The following is a 20969-nucleotide window of genomic DNA, read 5'->3' on the forward strand; positions in this document are numbered from 1 at the left end:
AGTTCCTGATCCCCTGATACCATGAGTCATGTGTCTCCTGTAGCCCCCTCCCCATTATCTAGGAGTACTGTTACCTGGGGGTAGCTTTCCTAGCTTGTGTTAGTATACTTCCTTTGTCCTGCCTTTCACTATGGCCAGTCATTTGTAATAGCCCTGGTTGTCCCAGAATTTGTTTTTGTATAGATCAGGCTGGGGTAGAACTCACAAAAATCCTCCTACCTCTGTCTCCTGAATGCTGGGATTACAGGCATGTGCCACCATACCCAGCGATTTGTAATAATTTACTGTACGTTAGTATTACTTCTGCATTTAGCCACACAGGAGGACAATTTAAAAAGACAATCTTCAGTAAGGTTTCATGACTAAGCTCAGTGGTAGAGGACTTGCCCAGTACAAAAACAAACAAACAAACAAACAAAACAGCATCATAGAAAGACCATACATAAAATAGGGAACTCCAGATCATTTTTACTTCAGATCATTATCTTAGAACTACTATCTAGTAAGGCCCTTGAACTCTCATTTACAAATTAGATGTCTTGCTGGATGGGGTCTAGGATGATTCTGCAAGCTTCACTTACAGACTTCAGCTGCTTTTCTGCTCCAAAATCCCAAAGTCTTCCCTATTCTCCCTAAAGTCAGTACACTCAGGCTCTTCATGGCCACAGCCTGCTCTCTGGTACCAACTGTTGAGTGACTTTCCCATTGCTGTGATAAGAAACCATGACCAGAAGTGACTAACAGTTTAAAAAAAAAAAAAAAAAAAAGAAAGAAGCTTCTTTTGGCTTAGGGCTCCATGGGTCTAGAGTCCATCATGGTAGGAGCCATGGCCACAGGCCATTGGAGCAAGAAGTTGAGAGAAGGCATTTTCAGACCCAAACACAAAGCAGAGTTGTTAAACTGGAAATAGGACAAGGCTATGGACTCTCAGCAGTTTTCTTCCTCCAGCAAGGTTATAATGTCTAAAAATTCCATAATATCCCCCAAGTGCACCAACATCCAGGGACCAAGTGTTAGCTGCCTGTGCCTGTAGGGGCATTTTCATTCAAACTGCTACAAAGGATATTAATAATTTTGTCTTTTTCCTTTGCTGCCTTGTCCACAAAGTTTATACCATGCCCTGTCTTAAAGTTTGAGTGCCAATACAGATGAGAGAAATGCCAAGTTCTTTGAACCGCTTTCCTGCATGCAGTTTTCTTCAGCCAGGAGTGTGGCAGCAGATCACTCACTTGCCAGGTTTTGAAATTCCAATTATCAGACTGTTGTTGAGTTCACAATTCATGCACAAGGGAAGCTCTCTTTCTCTCTCTCTGACTCTCTATGAAGACTTTGCTCTTATCCTTGGAACGTAAAGCACAGGGAGGATAGGCATTCCTCATGATCTGTGTGTGCTGTGAAACAATCAAGGGCTGCTTGCAGCAGCATGCCAGCAGGACTAAAGCAGAAACCTACCAAGCCATCCATAAGACTGTCCCTGTTCAGACTGTGACACCCACTGCCCACTGATTTCCCTCAACAGGCTCTGTTGTCAGCATTTTGAAGCAGACTTAGTATGCACTTAGGTTCAGAAGGCTAATAATGGCAAGTCAGAAAATGGTATCTGATATTGACTGAAAGGGTCAGTTTCTACACATAATTTAGAACCTTGGGAGTTTTTGAATATCAGTAGTGCCCTAGTCCATCTTCTTTTAAGGGAGTGGATGAGCCTGTACCATAGAGCTAAAGCACATGGAAGGAGAGTTACCCCTGTAATTGTTCACATTCTTGATGTTCCAGAACACTGGGGTTGTTAGTCAAGCGGTTGGAGAAAGGTGGTAAAGCTGAGCAAGAAAATCTTTTCCATGAGAACGACTGCATTGTGAGGATTAACGATGGAGATCTTCGAAACAGAAGATTTGAGCAGTAAGTGTTCTAGTGGCAGTGGGGTCCTCTCCCCTGGTGCCAGTGGGGTCCTTTCCCCTGATGGCAGTGGGGTATCTCCCCTGGTGTCAGTGGGTGCTCTCCCCTGGGCACAGTGGGGTCCCCTCCCCTGGTGGCATGATGGGGCACCTTTGTCTCAGGTGCTTTGACACATTATTGAATACTGTACCACAGGAGACAGTTTTGTATGCAATCATCTAGTTTTTTAATCATCTATAATTTAATCAAACTCCTGTCATTCTATATTTTAGAGCCCCCTCTAACCAGTTGAGCTGTTCCCACATTGTTCTGTCCCTCATTTTAGTGTTACAGTGCTGCTGATTTCTCTGCTTTCTGGAAGTCCACCCTAGCCTCACTTGAACTCACATTTCTAGCTTTGTCTTTCACAGTATAAATAAGGAGGGAGACTCCTTTGAGTCACAATACTCTTTCTTTCTTGTGCTTTCTTTATCCTGACCCTTACTAAATTAAAAATAGCAACAGTAACAAAACCCTTTTAAAAATGGGTAGGTGTGACTAGCATTCTTACTTAGAGGTGATACCCGGGTACCAGTATGAGTGGGATCTGCCTTACAGTGGGCCTTAGGGCTCCACAACAGGTAGGATCCAGACTGGGTGGGTGGTGGTGGATACATCATTAGGTTCTGTTTGCAGCAATTAGTGTTGGTGAGATTTTTGAACCAGTTTTGATGATAAGTGATGAGTGGTTAGTTGCCTCCAATATTTCCATAATTATACTATAGAGTATTTCTTTAAAAGTTCTATGGTCCCTTAGTAAGAAAACACTTTTTGCCCTTATTAGTTTCATGGCATAATTCTGTGCAGGGATATCCAACCTTTTGACATTGTGATATGTCCTTGTCATCTACAAATGTATTGGACTGCATTCATAACTACCCTAGATATAGGAGGATGAAGGACTGCAGGTTGGACACAGCTGGGAGAAGTAAAAGCTGTGTATGTTTTCTGTCAGTATTAAGCTAGATTAAAGGTGTTAGCACGTAATCATTATTGATGATTTACAGTGGAGCACACTGTATTTTATCTACAGTCACAGATAGGTTTAGCATTTTTATTTACAGAATGAGAAATTTATATTTGGAGAAACTGTTCTGCTTTTATCAGAGCTTACAAACGTGGTTCATAAATGGTTCCAACAGTCTGTTGGTTCTTGTTGCTTAATTAGTATACTTAATCAAGCTCATGTTATCTTCTGCTCTGCTAGCCTTCATTTGCTAATCTTCCATTCTTTGTCAAATCCAGAGCACAACATATGTTCCGCCAAGCCATGCGTACACGTGTCATTTGGTTCCACGTGGTCCCTGCAGCAAACAAGGAGCAGTATGAACAACTCTCACAGCGAGAGAAGAACAACTATTCCCCTAGCCGCTTCAGCCCTGACAGCCACTGTGTGGACAACAGGAGTGTGGCCAGCACTGTGCCTCAAGCATTGCCCAGAGCACCCAGACTGAATCATCCTCCTGAGCAGCTGGATGCTCACCCCCGACTACCTCATAGTGCTCATGCCTCCACTAAACCACCCGCAGCCCCAGCTTTGACTCCACCGAATGTGCTTAGCACCAATGTGGGCAGTGTGTACAACACTAAGAAAGTAGGCAAGAGGCTCAACATTCAGCTTAAGAAAGGTAGGATGTCCGACGGGGCTTCTTTTAAGATAAGCTACAAGCTGAGGAGAGTCCTTCGAGTACTGAGGTGGGGGAGGTGTGCTCTTTTGTTGTCTCCATCTGTTAAGTGTTTCAGTGCTCAGAATAAAGCCCAGGGCTCTGTTTGCCAGTCACTCTGCCCCATCTTTACCTGTACCCTGTCAAAATTAAAATGGAGGGATTTGGTGGTAAAGTGCTTACTACATATGCACAAGGACCCGAGTTCAGATTTCCAGCATATACATAAAAGCCAGGAATGTCGGGTGTGGAGCCGGGTGGCTATCTTCGTGACCAGCCCCAGTCTAGACAAATTGACAAGCTCCAGGTTCCTATGAGACCAACTGAGAAGACACTTCAAAGTAACCTCTGGCCTATGCACACACATTGTACATGCACTTGCACACACATGTACACACAAATGCAGAAGAAATAAAATTAAAATGTAAAAGTTCTGAATAAGTCACAGCACGTGTGTTATTCCTAGGTTAGGATTTATATATATATTGAAAGTGAGTTACAAGTTTTCTTTTAATATCTAGAACAGACTAGTGGTCTGACTGTCTTAATTGTCAACCATGCCTTTAGCAGGAAATTGGAGGTCTCTATAGCCTTCAGCATGTCATGGGAAGGGGCACCCATTTTTGAGGCTGTCTGAGTCACAGTTGCTAAGAAGCCCAGAACTGTGTTTGCTTTCCCTTCTCCAGTATGTAACTTCTTTTCCTTGAAGGTGACAGATAATGGTGATGGGTGCCACTCAGTCTCCTCCACCATTAAATACCCCCTTCCTGTAGTTGGCAATTCTGTGTACATAGAGAACACACTTGTAGTTGGTCTCCTTCTCTATGCAGTATGATGGCCACACTTGACTTTCAGATAGCCATTGGTGTTCTGTCAAGGATGAGATACACTTGCCCTTCTTTGTATTCCTTTACCTATGTGTTTGAAAATTATGCCTTTCAAATTATGGGTTTTTAAAAATGATGCCTGAGTCTAGTCAGTTCGAAAAGTGGCCGGAGAGCCATCCAGAATGCGTACCTGTGTCCAGCAGCTGTGGACAGCAAACCTTGTAGCTGGAAGATATTACAGAGTGCCTTTCACATCTTGGTATTCATTGTTCTCCTTGCCATTGAGGCAGCCCTTATAAGGCTGTGGGCCTGCACCTGCTGTTTTCTTTCAATTCTTTCAGTGAGCTTTATGTGAACCACAGCTTCTGATTATTGGCTTTTAAGCTACAATGACTTGATTGGCATAAGCAGGACTTGACAGTGTGCTTTCTACACTTTGCAAGCTGTATGGGAAGCCCTCTGTTTCCTGTCTGTTCTTGGTTAGGGGAAGATCCAATTCCCATTCTTCTTTCTCCACTCAAGTGACAGGCTTTGGTTTTTTACCAAAAACACGTCAAACACCACAATTAGTGATGTATAAAAAATAACAATCCCACTCAGGTTCCTTTTACAAAGACACAGTATTTTACTTGACCAATGTTCTACTAATGTTACTTCATAAACAGTGTTATTTATAATGTTACATTTCTCTTTAAACTGAGGGAAGAACATTCATTTAATTAACTGCAGTTTTGCACTAGTAATAGACATGACAAATTATGATGTAATAAGAACTTATTCATGAAGTGTCACTTGCTATTAAAAGAACCACTATTTTTGAATAAAGGAACTAGTAGTTTTGCTTTAGTATTGTTTCGGAAGGTAGAATTCTTTTTATTTATCTAATTCAGGAAGTCTAATCTTCACCCATGAAAGAAAATTAGAAGTAGTGGTTTTCTTTGAAATATTTCTCTAACTTTTGGTACTCTAAATGACATGGAGTCCCTTAGATTATTATTGATTTCAGTTAACTAGCAGTGAGAATATCCAACAAAAGCACCTGCTGCCTCTACAGCAGTGCCTACAGATGTTTTATATAAATACATTGTGTTTACTATACTTAAGAAGGACAGGAATGTTGATTGTCTTTGATTAGGACTGAATACAGATATGGTAATAATGATTGTATGAAAATTAAATATTTCCTTGTAGCTGGAAGATATTTTTTTTTACCAGTTTTTTCAATGTTGGAGGCATTTTTTTTGAAGTCCATTATAAGGATAGTGTAATCATTTTAAACATATGTTCACCTCAAAGTAAACTGTTGTGCTCTAAGTGGTATTAATTTACAAGCTCAAGACAATGCTTGGTACTAAAAAGAGAAGCCTCTAGGATAATAACTCGCTGAAATAATTTTGGAATTCTGTCACATGAGGCTATGAAACAGAATAGCCCCAACTCGCTTGCTTCAACAATTATGATTTCTTAATATTTATTACCACTCTGCCATTCTAAAATCCCTTGCTCTTTTGTAGAAATTAGCTTTTTAATAAAGTCAGAGGAGAAGGTCAGTAATCTGTTTCAATCAAAGCAAAATATTTTGTTGGCTTCACCAAATGAAAATTGACGTCTATTTATCTTTCCCTTAAAGGTCATTGCCTGAACTTCTGGCTTATAGATTTAGGATTTATTCCTGATTTTTTAGTAGAATTGTGGTTCATATAATACTCCATCTTTGTAGTTTGTACAAATTAATATTGCAAAGGAGAATAATTTAGGATTCTTTCTTAATAGATGTTACTGCAAGTCATTAGAGTTTCATGAAGGCACAGAGACATATGGGACAGCCTCAGAAGAATAATTAGTAAAATTCATATAGACAGCCTGCCAGTCAAGGCTCCAGCACAGACAGCAGCAGAAACTAACATTCGGTCTGTAGCTGGCTTCCCGTTGGGTATAGAGGCGTGTTTTTTTGAACCTGAGAGTATTTATGTCATGTTTGGTTTCAGCAATTACTGATCATTCATTTCTGCTCCTTTCTATTGTGTTTTATCTACCTGTCTTAGTTTTCTCATTTGTTATATTTTTGATTCATATTTATATGAGCCTCGCGTCATGCTAAGATACTCTTCACTGTGCACCTTGTGCATCACTATATGCTTCTCACAATGACCATGCATTTACCATTACACTAACTGAAATGTAGCACTTTGATGTATTTTTGTTACTTTCTTTCAGGTTCTAATTGACTGTAACTCTTTTCCAAACATCCTGATCTTAGAAGATGATTTTCTAGGAGTTAGGTAAATCAGGAAAGTGACTTACTGATATCCCAGTAATCTTGGTACCTTTAAACATGATAGGTGACCCTAGGGTTCAGTAGCCCTGATTTCCAAGTGGACTCTTCCCTGAATGGTCTGTCCTGTGGTGGGAGATGGACCACACATGGGAGGATTTCTGTTACTTGGAAGAGAACTTGACAAGGGTAATCAATATAGTTCATATATGCAAGTCAGTTGCTGTTCTCAGAGTATGAGAAGGATTGGTTTCTGAAAATATTACTGGTGCCCCCACCCCCAACATCATCTTCTCCATTTCTGCTACCTTGTGCTCTATGTCTGGGGACCATTATTACTAATACTTGATTTTTTAAAGTTTCATGGAGTTTCTTGCAATTTATTTCATGTGTGTTAGGTGTTTTAGCTACATGTATGTTTGCATCCCACATGAGTGCTCAGCCTGACAAGGTCAGAAGAGGGTGTTGAATACTCTGGCACTAGAGTGGTTATGAGCCACCATGATGGTGCTGGGAATCAAACCCAAGTCTTTTGCTGGGACAGTAAGTGTTCTGAACCACTGAGCAATCTCTCCAGACCTCAGAGGCTTTATAGGTATTTTCAGAAGTGTTTATTCATGATTTCATCAAGAAGAGCTGTCAGGTTCATTTGGTATCCAAAGACTTAAAGTTGACATATGAGTTCTTCAGTTTGCACCTGTCCTTGATAAGACCACCAAAAAAGATTATTGATCTCTAGAGCTAAACAATTTAAGTCTTCCAAACTTAGTCTAATTTGAAAACTTTATTGAAACTTTTAAAGTATTAAAAGAAATGTAGGCCACTGGATATTATAAGAGGTAAAGCTGACACTGAATATTAGCTAGTCCTTTGTGTGTGGCACACACACAGTTCACAATACACAGTAGCACTTACAGATGTCTCTGTTTCTGGCTTAGGTACTGAAGGACTGGGGTTTAGCATCACTTCCAGAGATGTTACTATAGGTGGCTCAGCTCCAATTTACGTCAAGAACATCCTTCCTCGAGGGGCTGCCATTCAGGATGGCAGACTCAAGGCGGGAGACCGCCTCATAGAGGTGAGTGTCTTCTGGGCAAAGGCTTCTGGCTTCCCTGAAAAGTTCCCTTCTTCAGGAGTTAGTTTGAAAATGTTTTCATAAAATGTGAAATTCTGTAGTTTAGCAGAAATATTGCATTAGAAAACAATGTTTTACTTTATATTTCCCCATGTTATCTGATAAGAAATTACCTTTCTGTCTAGATTATTTGTAAATATTTAGCTATACAGATATTTGGTTTCTGAGGTTAGAGCATCTTTTGACATTATGCATGTGCATACCTCTGTGACTATGCATTTAGACAGCTTAATATTCAATGTGTGACAGCATAGGCAAGTCAACTACTTAGACAGATATCAGAACCAAGACAGAGTAAATGTGAACCTGTCTTGAAAGTAGGGCTAAAAGGTTAGTAGGGCCACCTGGACCATGAACCAAAACACAACATCCAATATTAACAGAAAGAAAGTCAGACTTTAGAAATTTCCTTTTGATGCTTAGGGTTTAATGTCTCTGGGATTTGAGGTCATTGTGGAAAAGCACACCTAGACATAATCTCAGATGTCGGAAGCTGTGTGCATATAAAAAAGTGAGGGACCAACTCAGTTAGAACTTCACACCTATTTTTCTAAGTGTTTACTTCTGAAAAACAAATCTGTTTTAATTTTTACTCATTTATTTTTTTATTGGTATTAAAGATGAAGCCCAACTCCATATGAATCCTAGGCAATTACTTCTCCACTGAGCCATGCCTCTGAGCACTGAGTTACAATCCCACAATTGAGCCATACCCATGTGCCCTCACTGGGGAATTCTAGGCAAGAGTTTCCCACTGATCCAGCAACTCATCACTGAGCCACATCCATTGAGGTGCCATGGCCCTCATCATTGAACCATGTTTGTACTCTAAACCACAGTCCCCACTCTTGGGCCACTATCTGGTCCCTTGTTGTCCCTTCTTCTTGACCGAAATCATGCTTCATTATCTATTCTTCAAATATGGGTAAAATGAACTTTTATCCACGTCCTCTCCAGTGCCACTTTGAGCACTCTGGGTTGAACTTTCTAAAGGGCTTTTTGAGGAGTAGCAGAGCTAAGAAACTGCTTCCTTTTTTTTTTTTTTTTCATGTCTTCATTTTAGAATTTCTCCCTTAAATTTTATGCCATTCCCTTTTGTTCTCCACATATGGTGATATGTTTCAGACTATACTGAATTAGTCTATTAGCCAGAAGGATTCATCCCCAACTCATATAAAGGGGACTGTTCCTAGAAAATTCTGTTCTTTCTAGGATATAAACTGAGCAAGCTAGTTTTATTTTGTAAGTCTCAGTTGGTTTCTAAGTTCAAAAAGAGAAAAAAATTGTCCTTCCATTTCCTTTTTCTTTTTTTTTTGGGGGGGGGTGGGAGTTCGAGACAGGGTTTCTCTGTGTAGCTTTGAAGCCTATCCTGGCACTCAGTCTGGAGACCAGGCTGGCCTCAAACTCACAGGGACCCGCCTGCCTCTGTCTCCCGAGTGCTGGGATTAAAAGCATGCACCACCAACGCCAGCCCATTTCCTTTTTCTTTACTTGTTCTCCTCCTTTTCTGGCTGTGTTTCTGTCTCTGCCCCACTCTCTGTTTCTGTGTCTGAGCTGGAGATGAACTCAGGGCTTACAGGCAGGGCTCATCTGTCTTTGCATGTGCGCCTGCCTCCTTGCTCCTATCCATCACCTACTTTTCTGCTGCCCTCCTTCCTTCCCTCCCTCCCTCCTGAAGATCATCACTGTGTTTGCATCTGTTTAGTCAGTAATGGCTTTACTCTCAGTGAGTCACAGACACCTTCATTTTCTCTGTGAGCGGTGGTAGCACTCTGTAGCCTGCCTTGCTTCTGAGTCAGGTTTAGTGCTTATACCTAGTTCTGAAACTTGTGTGTTTCAAACCTACTGCTGCAGTGTCCTTGGAGTTCCTAGACTATGTAAAAGTCAGTGCACCAGCTTCCTTAACATCTGGGTCATAACAAGAATAATAAACAGAACAAGTTTCACATTATTAGTGTCTTCCCCTTACTGTCTGCAAGCTTTTCATTGGTTTGAACTGTTTTCAGTTTGCTAGCATCCCTGAATTAGAGCATATGAAGCTCTGTGAAGAATGTTTCAACAAAAAGGCTAGGTTCTACAGAATACCTTAAATACAGGTGAATTTTAATATTAACATTTAAGTAATATACTTATTTGTCTTGTAATATTTGACTCATATAGGGAGAACAATATATATATATATATATATATATATATATATATTTAAAAAAATGAAACTTGTTACTTTGTGATGATGCATACATGCAATCCTGACATTTGGGAGCCCCAGGCAGGAGGACTGTGAGTCAAGTCTTCCCCAACTATGTAGTAACTTCAACCTGTGTTATATACATAGCCAAAACATACCTCTTAAAAATAAATAAGTCATAAAAATAAGAACATCTTTCCTTGAAACTAACATTATAATTCCCATGGATGAAAAATGATAAGATTACTTAGAAATGTATTCTTCCAAAATTCTGCCTGACTGAATTCTCTTGTACATTGGGAAAACTGAGATGAGGCATTCTCTCCCCTCTCAAATTGTTGTTATTTTTCAGTGAACTTTTTGGTGTTTCATGTTTACCCTTCAAGGATAAAATATTTATTCTTCATTTTCACTGAAACTTAAAGCATGTATACTAAAATATTGGTGCTGTATTCATCTTCCCAGAACAGTACCTCTTTGTTTGGCTCTTGGAAGTTATGCACAAGTCCATGCAAGAGCTCAATTCTCATAGCAGCTTCATGTTGACTGGACCTCATGGTTGCTGTCAGTTTATGGCATGTTGTCTTTTAAGCCTGGCGGTTGCAGCTTCTGGTTTATGGGTGAACACAAAAGATTTATTACTTCCTCACTGACTTCTGACTATCTGGTTGACTTCTTCTATGAGCCGCCAAAGCTTCCCTGTTTACCTGGTCATGACCAAACTTTGCATGGAAAGAGCCTCAAATCATTTAGTAACACATGCTCTCAGTTCTTGATCTTTGGTTTTTCTTCCACTGCCTGTCTGGGCAGGCTTGTAGCTAAATGTTTTCTCTTTGTTTTAGGTCAATGGAGTAGATTTAGCAGGCAAGTCCCAAGAGGAAGTTGTTTCCCTGTTGAGAAGCACCAAGATGGAGGGGACCGTGAGCCTTCTGATCTTTCGCCAGGAAGACACTTTCCACCCGAGGGAACTGGTGTGTAACCATAGGGCAGATGGAAGACTTCTCATGCACATGAACCAGTGATCTAGGCCACCTACTTACTGGTGAATGTTTATGGAGACTTGTCCTAAGGAGTTCCTCTAGTTTTTATTTTCTTCATGCTTAGCTCATTGCAAACATCCTTAACTATGCCAGTCTTAGCAATAGATACCTCAACTATGAGTGGATGAGTGTTTAATAAATAGCTTGCAAGGAGGATTTCATGAATTTATAACTGTACATTCCCAGCTAGACTGATTGAACCACGAGATGTTAATTATTTCATAACTGTCACCCCAAAGGCTACAGGTGAAATACTGCTGTCTCTTCCCCTCATGTGACATGTTCTCAGGTTTCAGATTTTCATAGTACATACAGCTAAGCAAAGTTCATGGTCTTTCCTGTTTGGTGGATAGGGAAACTTGCAAAATAGTTGTTATGAACATAAAAAGATGTAAGAGGCAAGACCTGTCACAATTGCAAGTGTAAGTGACCTTATTTGGCAAAACATAAATAATGACATTGTTTATAGCTTACTTTTGTCCTCTAGTCTGACATCCATTGGACAGAGAAAGTGAAATGGTACTGGTTGGAATAACATGTATAGAGTAAATGTAGTTTTGAGTACTCTTCTGAAAAGAAAAAAAGTCTTATTTTTATTAATTATGTAAAGTATAAAATTTATAAAAGTGACTCATTTAGAAACATCATCTTCATCTTTTAATGTGCTTAGAAGGTTGTTTTGGCTCAATACCAATTAGCATCTTAAATATTCCAAAGCAGATTTGACCCGATCCATTTCAGAATGTTTGATATCTCCTTCAGCTAGCTTTGAAGCCTTTGTCTTGCCATGGCAAGTGACAAGGTTCAGGACTATAGTTCCCAAATCTGTCATATAGATCTGATTTTCTTAAGTTATGCAAGTGTGATGCATCATGATTGATACATTCTCTATAAAAATTAGTTATTTAAATAGCTATTAAAACAAAGCTCAATTTCAATCATGGATATCCAGTTCCTTGGTTACACACATACCTGGAAGTCTTCCATGGTTTTGTAGGGCTTTAAGACCGTGATAGGGTGAGAAGTGAACACTTGTGTTTAGATTTATTTTGAATAAATTATGAAAACTTCATCATAGTTAACAAATGTTTAATGCATTATTTCCCAATTTAAATTCAGTTTCCATTTCTTCCACTCTTATCCAATTTTGTGTTTAAGATGCCACCTGATCCTGAATCTGGGATGTCTCTATTCGTTTGTAAATGAGCCTTCTCCTAAGTACCAGCCTCCCCTGGGCAGGCAGGAAGCTCCAGCTCTGCCTGGCACTCTGAAGCTGCCTGTTGGCCTCCCGACATGCCAGGCTGCAGCACTGCTCCTCAGCAGTCTCACAGGGGAGCAAGTGCCAGCCTGAGGTTATGCAGGTTCTTCTGGGCCAATTCGGATCTCCCAGGCTTCTGTTTCTTCCGTCTGCTGCTCTTGTTCCCCCTCCCCCTTGGTTATTTAATTTATTGCTTGTGAGCTTTTCATTAAGGAAGGGGCCAGTAGGCTGTCAGTCTGTTATGTGTGCTGCAGCTGCTTTTTGAGACTTAAAATAATAACATTCTGAAAAGTCAAAGGGAGTGTTTAAAAATAATTCTTAACTACAATTAATGTAACTTTCTGTGTTTGGGGTGTCTCTGTTTCATTTTTGTGGGTCTTAATCGAAATAATTTTAAATTAGTGCTTGTCTTTTGTTAAAAATTAGATCAACTAAATACCAGCCTTTCATGTTCTATATTCCGTGGGAAGAATTACATTTGTTCCCTGTGGAACACCTTCAAGTATCACATTGTGTTTCCCACTGCTATCCTGACTACTTTTATTTGCAGAGCTGTCAAGTGGTCCTGTACTTTAAGACTGGGGTTTGGTTGTGGAGGTTGGCAAACACATTTAGAGATAGTAGCATATTTAGAAACACAGTTTATGAGGTTTATTTTCCTGTATATAAGTTCATGAGGTACTGTGAATGAGCTGGTGAAAATTCGTGTCTAGAAGAACTGCTGAAATATGTGTCTAAGACCTGACATGGTTTACAAGAAAATTGTGTGTCGGTCATCTTATCATGAGCCTTCATGGATAGTTATGGATGTTATCATTGTCTTCTTCTTCTTCTTCTTCATCATCATCATCATCATCATCATCATTATCATCATCATCATCATCATCGTGACCATTATCATCATCATTTCGTTTTGTTGTTTTTTAAGACAGGGTTTCTCTTTGTAGCCCTGGCTCTCCTGGAACTCATTCTGTAGCCCAGGCTGGCCTCGGACTCAGAGATCCACCTGCCTCTGCCTCCCCAGTGCTGAGAATAAAAGCATTCACCACTACCACTCAGCTTAGTTTATGGTGTTGAAAACAACCTAATCTTCTTGAATAAAATATTGTGTCCCTGGGCCTTGATGATGGAAATATTCATGTTTTTCTTTAATTCTTCCAGAATGCTGAACCCAGCCAGATGCAGATTCCAAAAGAAACGGTAAGAAACTTGTTTTTGGAGATGTTGCAAAGATAAATAGCTCACTTGCTAATTCAGTATGATATTATTTTCCCTCCTCTTTACCAAGGTGATCTATTTTTAAAATAACTTTTATTTCCTTCCATGTTTGGGGAGGGGCCTGGAATGGGGACTTGTCAAAAAAGCATAAAATGGGAGATGCCAGAATTATTTCCTATTCCTTTGTATAATATGATGAGGTTAAGAGAGTATAATATAAAGTATAACCATGGTGATAAGGTGATAGTTCAGTAATTAGGGTAAACATTGTCGTCTTAGTAAAGGGAAGGGGGATAAGTCAGGTATTCTATGCTCAAGTTCAAATACAGATGTGGCTCAGCCATGTCTGTTTTAGAAGACTAACTCTAATTCACACTCAGAATTAAGGGTATGCTGCATTCCGGCGTGTACCAAAGCATACACTGTCTATATAGTAGGCGATGGGTTGGTCTCTGTGATGATATGCTACATGGTGGAAGAGAGGAGATTTAATAGTAGCTGTTAGTAGTCAGCCAAAGTCAGGATCTTTGCACATCAAGTAACACAGAATAAAAATATTCCCTATCTCAACTGAGTGTGGTGGTTCATGCCTTTAATCCCGATACTCAGGAGCCAGGGGCAGGTGGATCTCTGTGAGCTCAAAGCCAGCCTGGTCCACATAGTGACTATCAGGACAGCTAGGGCTGTATAGTGACCCTGTCTCCAAAAAAAATTAAGTTAACAAAACAATATTCACACTGGGTACTGTTACTATTTGTTTTCAAAATTTGTAACCAAATAGGTAACCCCAGATCCTCAATATATATGGTTTTCAGGGACATAATTAATATTTTTTTTAATATAGATATATAAGCAAGCAACTTTAATACATAGAATGCTATTTTCAAATATTTCATCACTTAAAAAATGGAAGGAAAATAAGACCCCAGAGCAGAATCTGGAAGAAGCATCAAGAATATGATAACACCTATGAATACAGGTTGGAAAGAGCCACAGCCTGGATTTCCTGATTGTAGATTAACTCAGCCATGACAGCCAATGAAAGCCACAGTGGTATTATACATGAGGCTGTTAGTGAGAGAGGACAGATGAGGAAGGAGATCACTCTATTTGAAAAGACAAAAACTGTGGCAAAGATAATGGAAAGCTATGTAACTTGGGCCTGTGGGGATTGCCAGTGCACAGGCTAGCAGGCCACCTAACACCAAGGAGCAATTCTGGAAACATAGATTTTGCACCTATGTACAGATATGTTGTTGTGGGTGACCCTGCACGGACACCCCTTGGGGGGAGGGTGTGAGAAGATGCAGCACTGAAGACTCAGGCACAGGCAGTCAAGTGAGTAGCAGAGCATGCTGCAGACTTGTTTATTAAGAAAGTTAGGCCTGCCTTTATATCCCCTCCTAAGGTCCCTTTGGCTCAGGTCACTGACTGTGCTGCATTGACCTTTCCTCATTGGTGTCTCTGGTCAGATGTCTTCCTCAGCAGTCTCTGGCCATAGAGGCAGGCTTGGCTCAGGGAGGATGTGCCTGCCATGCATGCTCATGCTGACTGGCCTGGGCACCTGGGCAGGGCAACTTCAGCTTGGATAGGCTGGCCGGCAGGTTCTCCTGCATTATGTGTATATATTTACACATTTGTATGTTTGTGTCTGAAGATGGCATTTCAAATTAGTAATTAACTGTGGTTTACGTAGCATGTGAACTATGGATCACTTTTAAAACTTGGTTTATTTGCTCAGTGCTGGGCTTGACCCCATGCAAATGCTGACCAACCAGCCTATGGCAGAACTGAACCCGCAGCCAGCCATTCACTTTTAAAAGGTTGACACTGTTTTACCACCTATCACAGGGAGTCCTAGCTGGTCATGAATTTACACCTCAAAAGTCCTAGCAAATCTTGGCCAGAAAAAAGTGTGAAACATTTGATTTACTTTGAATATAAACTGCCTGTGACATAAAAGGCCAACACATGGGCAGCCACATCTTACAAAGGGTCAAAATACCAATTTTCAACTTCACAAGAATATGAAATATACATGTAACATCCATTCTCTTACCTCAGTTTCCATGGGAAATTAATCAATGACTGGGAAACTTGAGTGCCTTCTCAGATAGTAATATTTGTAGTAGATAGTTGACCCAAATGTCAGCTAATAAAAATGTTCTGAAGTGTTAGCTGTGATGTCATATACATTGGGTATGCTAAATGCATTTTAGGTTTGTGGTATTTCAGCTTAGAGTAGGTTTATCTAGGTGTATTTCCATGGTGAGTCAAGGGACATTTATGTTCTCATACATCTTTATGTGTACATATTTATTTTTATCTTACGTATTATTAGTATTATCCACAGCTATAGCCATATCCTCAAGTATTTGCAATATAAATACTGAAAGGAGGATTTGCAGCCTGGCTATGGGAATGAGTGACATTTCTCTGTGGCTTTGAATCTTACTAACTTCTGTGGGTTTTTCAAAGCATATGATTAAAATCCCTCATCTGCCCACACTGATTTTTATCCACTCTTTGCAGAATGTAAAGGTGCTGGAAAGACAAACAGAGCTGACTCACTAAGGAATTGTGTTGAAATCCCTCTACTATGAAAATGACTGCTTAATATTTCTGACATATTTTCCTGGAAATATTTTCATTATTTGTTATCAGTCATCGTCTTTGCAATGTAGTGATATACTTAGTGCCTTTGCAACATATTGTATTTTTTTAACTTTAAAGTTATTTTCTGTTGAAATTTTTAATTTTAATATAGCCCGAATGTTGCAAGGGTATTCTGAATGGATCAATCATTTAGGTAATTATTTTTGTGCTGTCAGAATCCAGGAAGTTCTCTTCACCCACCTCCTCCGTTGTTAACATTTTGCTACATTCAACATAGTTTTCACCTTCTTTTTCCTCCACACAGTCTTCATACCATTCTCTCTGAAACATTTTTCTGAACTGATAGTAAATTACTTGTGTGATTTTTTTCTTTCTTTCTTTCTTTCTTTCTTTCTTTCTTTCTTTCTTTCTTTCTTTCTTTCCTCCGAAATGTCTCAGTGCAAGGACATTTTCTTATGCAGCCATACCCTAGTTATTAATACCAATGAACTGACATTGTTTTCAGAGTGGTCTAACTAACAGTAATTGTTTATAAAATAAATGAGCAATAAGTAAGAATAGACCTCTGGGCTACAGGGTAATTAATGGTGTGGTGTGGGCATTTGGTTGTCATGCATCTGTAATCTTTAGCCTGGACTATTCCTTCCTTGTTTCCTTGTTTTACATTTTTGAAAACCTACTCTGAGAGCATCCCTTAAAGAGTACATCAGTTTGAGAATATGTCTTAACATGGGTTTTTCTGATTTTTCTTTGCATACTTTTTTGGGGAGTTGCTGGATGTTAATGCCCATTATTATCATCAAACCAGAAAAATACCCCTTTAGGGTATTTTAGGTATTTTAAAGACTTTAGTCTTTAAAAATATCTGCTATTCATTGAATAAGGAAATAAAACAGTAAGTCCAGATATAAGATTGAGACTTAATACGCAGGTCTGGTGGTCCTAGCACCAGGGAGGCTGAGGTAGACAGATCTTCATGCCATGTCCTGCTTGGGATGATGTAGGGTAAAGCCAGTCTAGGAAACCTAAAAGCCCATGTCAGTCAAAACAAAACAAAAAAATCAAAGGGTGGGCCACCAAGGTTGCAGCTCAGTGGTATATCCTACTTTGTGCAATGTCCTGAGTTCAATCCCTAATTACTATACAAATAAACAATCTAAATAATGAGCCTCAGAAAGACAGGGTCAATTAACATACATCAAATGTTCATGCTTCATCTGATAAGTAAAAATGTGAAGACAGACATGGTGATGCACTCCTGTAATTTTATCACTCATTAGGTGGAGGAATGGGGACCAAGTTTTTGAGGCAATTTTCATGTATAGAGAGAGTTCACAGCAAGCCTGGGTTATATCATCCTATCTCAAAAGAATTTGTTTTTCATCAAGTTACAGATTTTAACCTTGACTTGTGATTAGTTTATCCATTTTTTTAAATGAAGATAAATTCTATTTTAAGAAGTCTTCCTTTTAATTAAAATGACAAAATTCTGCTCATGTTTGTCTACAATCCCTGCACAGTATGTTCTCTCTCTAGCTCTTGTGAACGTGTCTCTTGGGGGATGTGCTGAGGGCTGCTGTTCCTGATGACTTTCGTTCAGTTACATCCTCTCCATGACCCCAGAGCCAACCCCTGCCCAGCCAGCCTCCCTCTGTCTTCCCCCTCTACTGTGTTTGTCTTTGTTTTGTGTCTATGTCTATCCCCCATCTTGTGTCTTTGAGGAAAAAGAGTTGAATGGCACACTAGATTTCTTGATTGCAAAAATAATAACATTGATTATAGAAAATTCATCCAAGCAAAAGAAAACTACCTGCAGTTCTGTGACTTTATTGCATGATGTTGATGTATTTGCTCATAATTTCCATTTCATAGGTAGCCAATCTGTGTCCTGTCCCATGTGCCTGTGCTGGAGCTGTAAGTGACATGTCTTTCACAATACCTAAGATTGGCACACCATCAAGCCCCCCACCCCCACCCCAAGGTTTGAAGCTTCTTGCTGATACAGAAAAGAAATTAAGCAATTTGCAAAAGTCACTGTCAAGGCTTTGATGGGCGAAGTACTTCAAGTTAAGAAATCCTTATTCCAGCAAACCCAAATTTCCCATCATAAATATTTTTTTATCTGACTAGGTGTTTTTCTAAGACAATTTAAATAATTGAGTGATATATGCTCTTTAAGTATATGGTAATTTACTTATTAATTTTGTGTCAGACATTTAGTGTCTATTTGTGGTAGTTGTAATGAAAGCAGCCAGCATCCTTGAAAATCTCTGCACATGGCCACACCCAGTTTTTAATGCAATATGCAATAAACTTAAAGGCTCTTCAATTGCATTTTGAATGCTCTGTCTGTTTATGTATTCACCTGTCACTCCAGGACATACCCCCCTCTCCCTCCCTTCCTTTCTCTCCTCCCCTCATCTCTCATTTTGAAGACAACCTTTCTAGGAGCTCAGGTTGACCTTGACCTCAGGGTCCTTCTGCCCCAGCCTTCTAAGTTCTAAGGTCATGGGTATGCACCACTATGCCCAGCACAGACACACCTGGTTCAGCACATTGCCAAATGTCATTGTTCTGAAGAAAGCCTCTAACACTTGGGCAATTCCCAATCTGTTTAACTTTTTAAAAATTGATGTTTGGGCTTACTTTTTGTTCTGTTCTTTCTTAGTGAATGGCTTGGTTACCTCCCTTTCTAATTTGATGTGGGAGGAATCTGTCCATTGTTAATAATCTACCAGGGCTTTACAGAATCGCTGCTAACTCAGTAGAGCAGGACTCCTGGGTAGAAACTTTGTGCACTGTATTCTCTAAATGAGCTGTCACTGAGTGCTTCTCCCCACCTTATGGTATTCTGTGATTACAACTTTTCCCTTTTTCTTCACAATATTTTATAAATTTTTATCTACCAAAGTGTAGAGATTTGTTGTTTCCCTTTCTTTAGGAAAAGAACACGTGTTAGGGTCACTGTAGATTCATAGTCCCTAATAGATAACCAGTGTCTCAGACCTCCTAGGACTATTGTTGACACAAGAAAAAACACTAGGGCATGAGGAAGGCTATTTACTGTTTTTCTTCCGCATTGGACATGGGAGATGATACCCTTCTGCTTCTCTGAGGATAATGGGCAACTAGGTAGCAGGGCTCCTATTTCTAACATGCTTGGCAAAAATACCCTTTGTTTTCTGGACATTAGAAGGCAGAATTGCCAGTGGAGAAGAGAACAGGGAAGAACTGCAGTCAAGTTTGATGGAAAACTTGTTAGTGCTCTACAGACAGACACACATGGACACACACACAGACATATCCATTTTCCTTGTGCTTGAGGAAGTGAACTGCCAAATTGCCTTGAGCATGTTGGAGAACATGTTAACATTTGTTTCTGAAGTGGGAACTAAAGTCGGTTGATTGGAAAGGCACAGCTTCGTGGCACAACAAGAAGTTGGAAAGTAGTTTCTGTTAGGTCACAACACAGAGATGCTGTACAAAGCTCAGCTTTGTGGAGATTTTTATAATTTTGCATCTCAAATGATCTTTGAAGAGCAAACTTTTAAAAGTTACTGCCAAAAAAAACCTAATTTCTAAAAGCTGGTGTTAATTTCAATCTTCTTCAAGAGCCAAGTGGATTAATAATGAAATGCTAATGAAGCTTACAGTGTCTCCCTTCATGTTCTTAATGGTAATAAAGTCTCAAGGTTTGATATGAGAACTGTAAGAGACAACCCACCCCCCACCTCTGCCTCCCCTTGCAGCTTTCATAGTAAGTGACACTGCCAAGCAAGGCAGTGGGGAAGCACACCCACCTTGATTAGCCTTTTTCTATGAATTCACTCAGCTCCTTGTCTTGATTTTTCAAGTAGGCAAAAAATGAGAATTTTAAGCCTTTGTAAAAACATTATGGAAATGTTGAAATCAGTAAACATGAAAATCTGAATCAGTCAATGACAATTGAGATCCTTTGGATCTGAGGGAATGAATGTTAAGGGTGAGGCCTTGTGTTTGCTAGACACAGCTGTGATTCCTTTATCTTAGCAAAAGGCTGAGGAGCTATGGCTTCTATGGCCTCTCAAATGCAGCATTCTCAGTAATAGAAATATGGGTCAACAAAAATCTGCTTTATCTCTTGTTTCTGAATTCCATATACAGAAAGGCAAAATTATGGCTTGGAGTTATTGATGCTGTTATTTTTTTTTATATATTGAGATCTATCCATGTAGTGTGTTCTTTTAAATATTATTACTTTGGCTGTTTTTAGTGCTTGGATGAACCTGGGCCCTTGCAAATGCTTTCTAGGCCAGAGTTCTTGCATTGAACTCCTCCAATTCCCCAGATGGTGGTTTTTTTTCTTTATAATATATATATATATATTTACATTAAGGTTGTAATAGTCATTTGAAGAATAATTACTTAGTGTTTTACTTGTTTTGATACAGATAAATTAAAGTAATGAAAAATGAAATGAACATTTGTATTTATAGATTATCACATGAGTATAAAAATATTTCTGTATAGTAAGTATGTGAATAGTAAGTGTGATCAAAATATCAATATTTTGATGCAGTTATTTGACCTTGGTTTGTCTCCAATTCATTGGTTTTGTTGTTTTGTAATTATTCTCTGGGAATATTATAAAGATAAGAAAGTGTTTACAATGAGCTGACAAGCTCAATTTGATGGTAAATATTTACTTTACATAGGCTACGTCTTTTAAACATTTATTTTTCATTTTTTACTGCATACTTTTCATGTTCTAAAGAGGTTGTTATTTTATGTCATTGAAAACCTCCTACTCCTTACTCACTGTCAGGCTAGT

At 39.3% G+C, this 20969-nt stretch overlaps 1 protein-coding gene across 19 annotated transcripts in view; it reads left to right on the plus strand.

The window, feature by feature from the left end:
• Pard3 (par-3 family cell polarity regulator) overlaps nucleotides 1–20969 on the plus strand; it is a 543701-nt gene that overhangs the window by 299377 nt on the left and 223355 nt on the right. For all 19 annotated transcript variants that reach the window (XM_027404768.2, XM_027404778.2, XM_027404773.2 and 16 more), the window contains 5 exons: nucleotides 1777–1902; nucleotides 3184–3566; nucleotides 7643–7782; nucleotides 10870–10998; nucleotides 13487–13525. In XM_027404768.2, the coding sequence (XP_027260569.1) occupies nucleotides 1777–1902; nucleotides 3184–3566; nucleotides 7643–7782; nucleotides 10870–10998; nucleotides 13487–13525 (817 nt within the window). The remainder of the gene's footprint in view (nucleotides 1–1776; nucleotides 1903–3183; nucleotides 3567–7642; nucleotides 7783–10869; nucleotides 10999–13486; nucleotides 13526–20969) is intronic.

The sequence above is a fragment of the Cricetulus griseus genome, chromosome 3 (genome assembly GCF_003668045.3).
Source record: "Cricetulus griseus strain 17A/GY chromosome 3, alternate assembly CriGri-PICRH-1.0, whole genome shotgun sequence".
In the NCBI taxonomy this organism is placed as follows: Eukaryota; Metazoa; Chordata; class Mammalia; order Rodentia; family Cricetidae; genus Cricetulus; species Cricetulus griseus.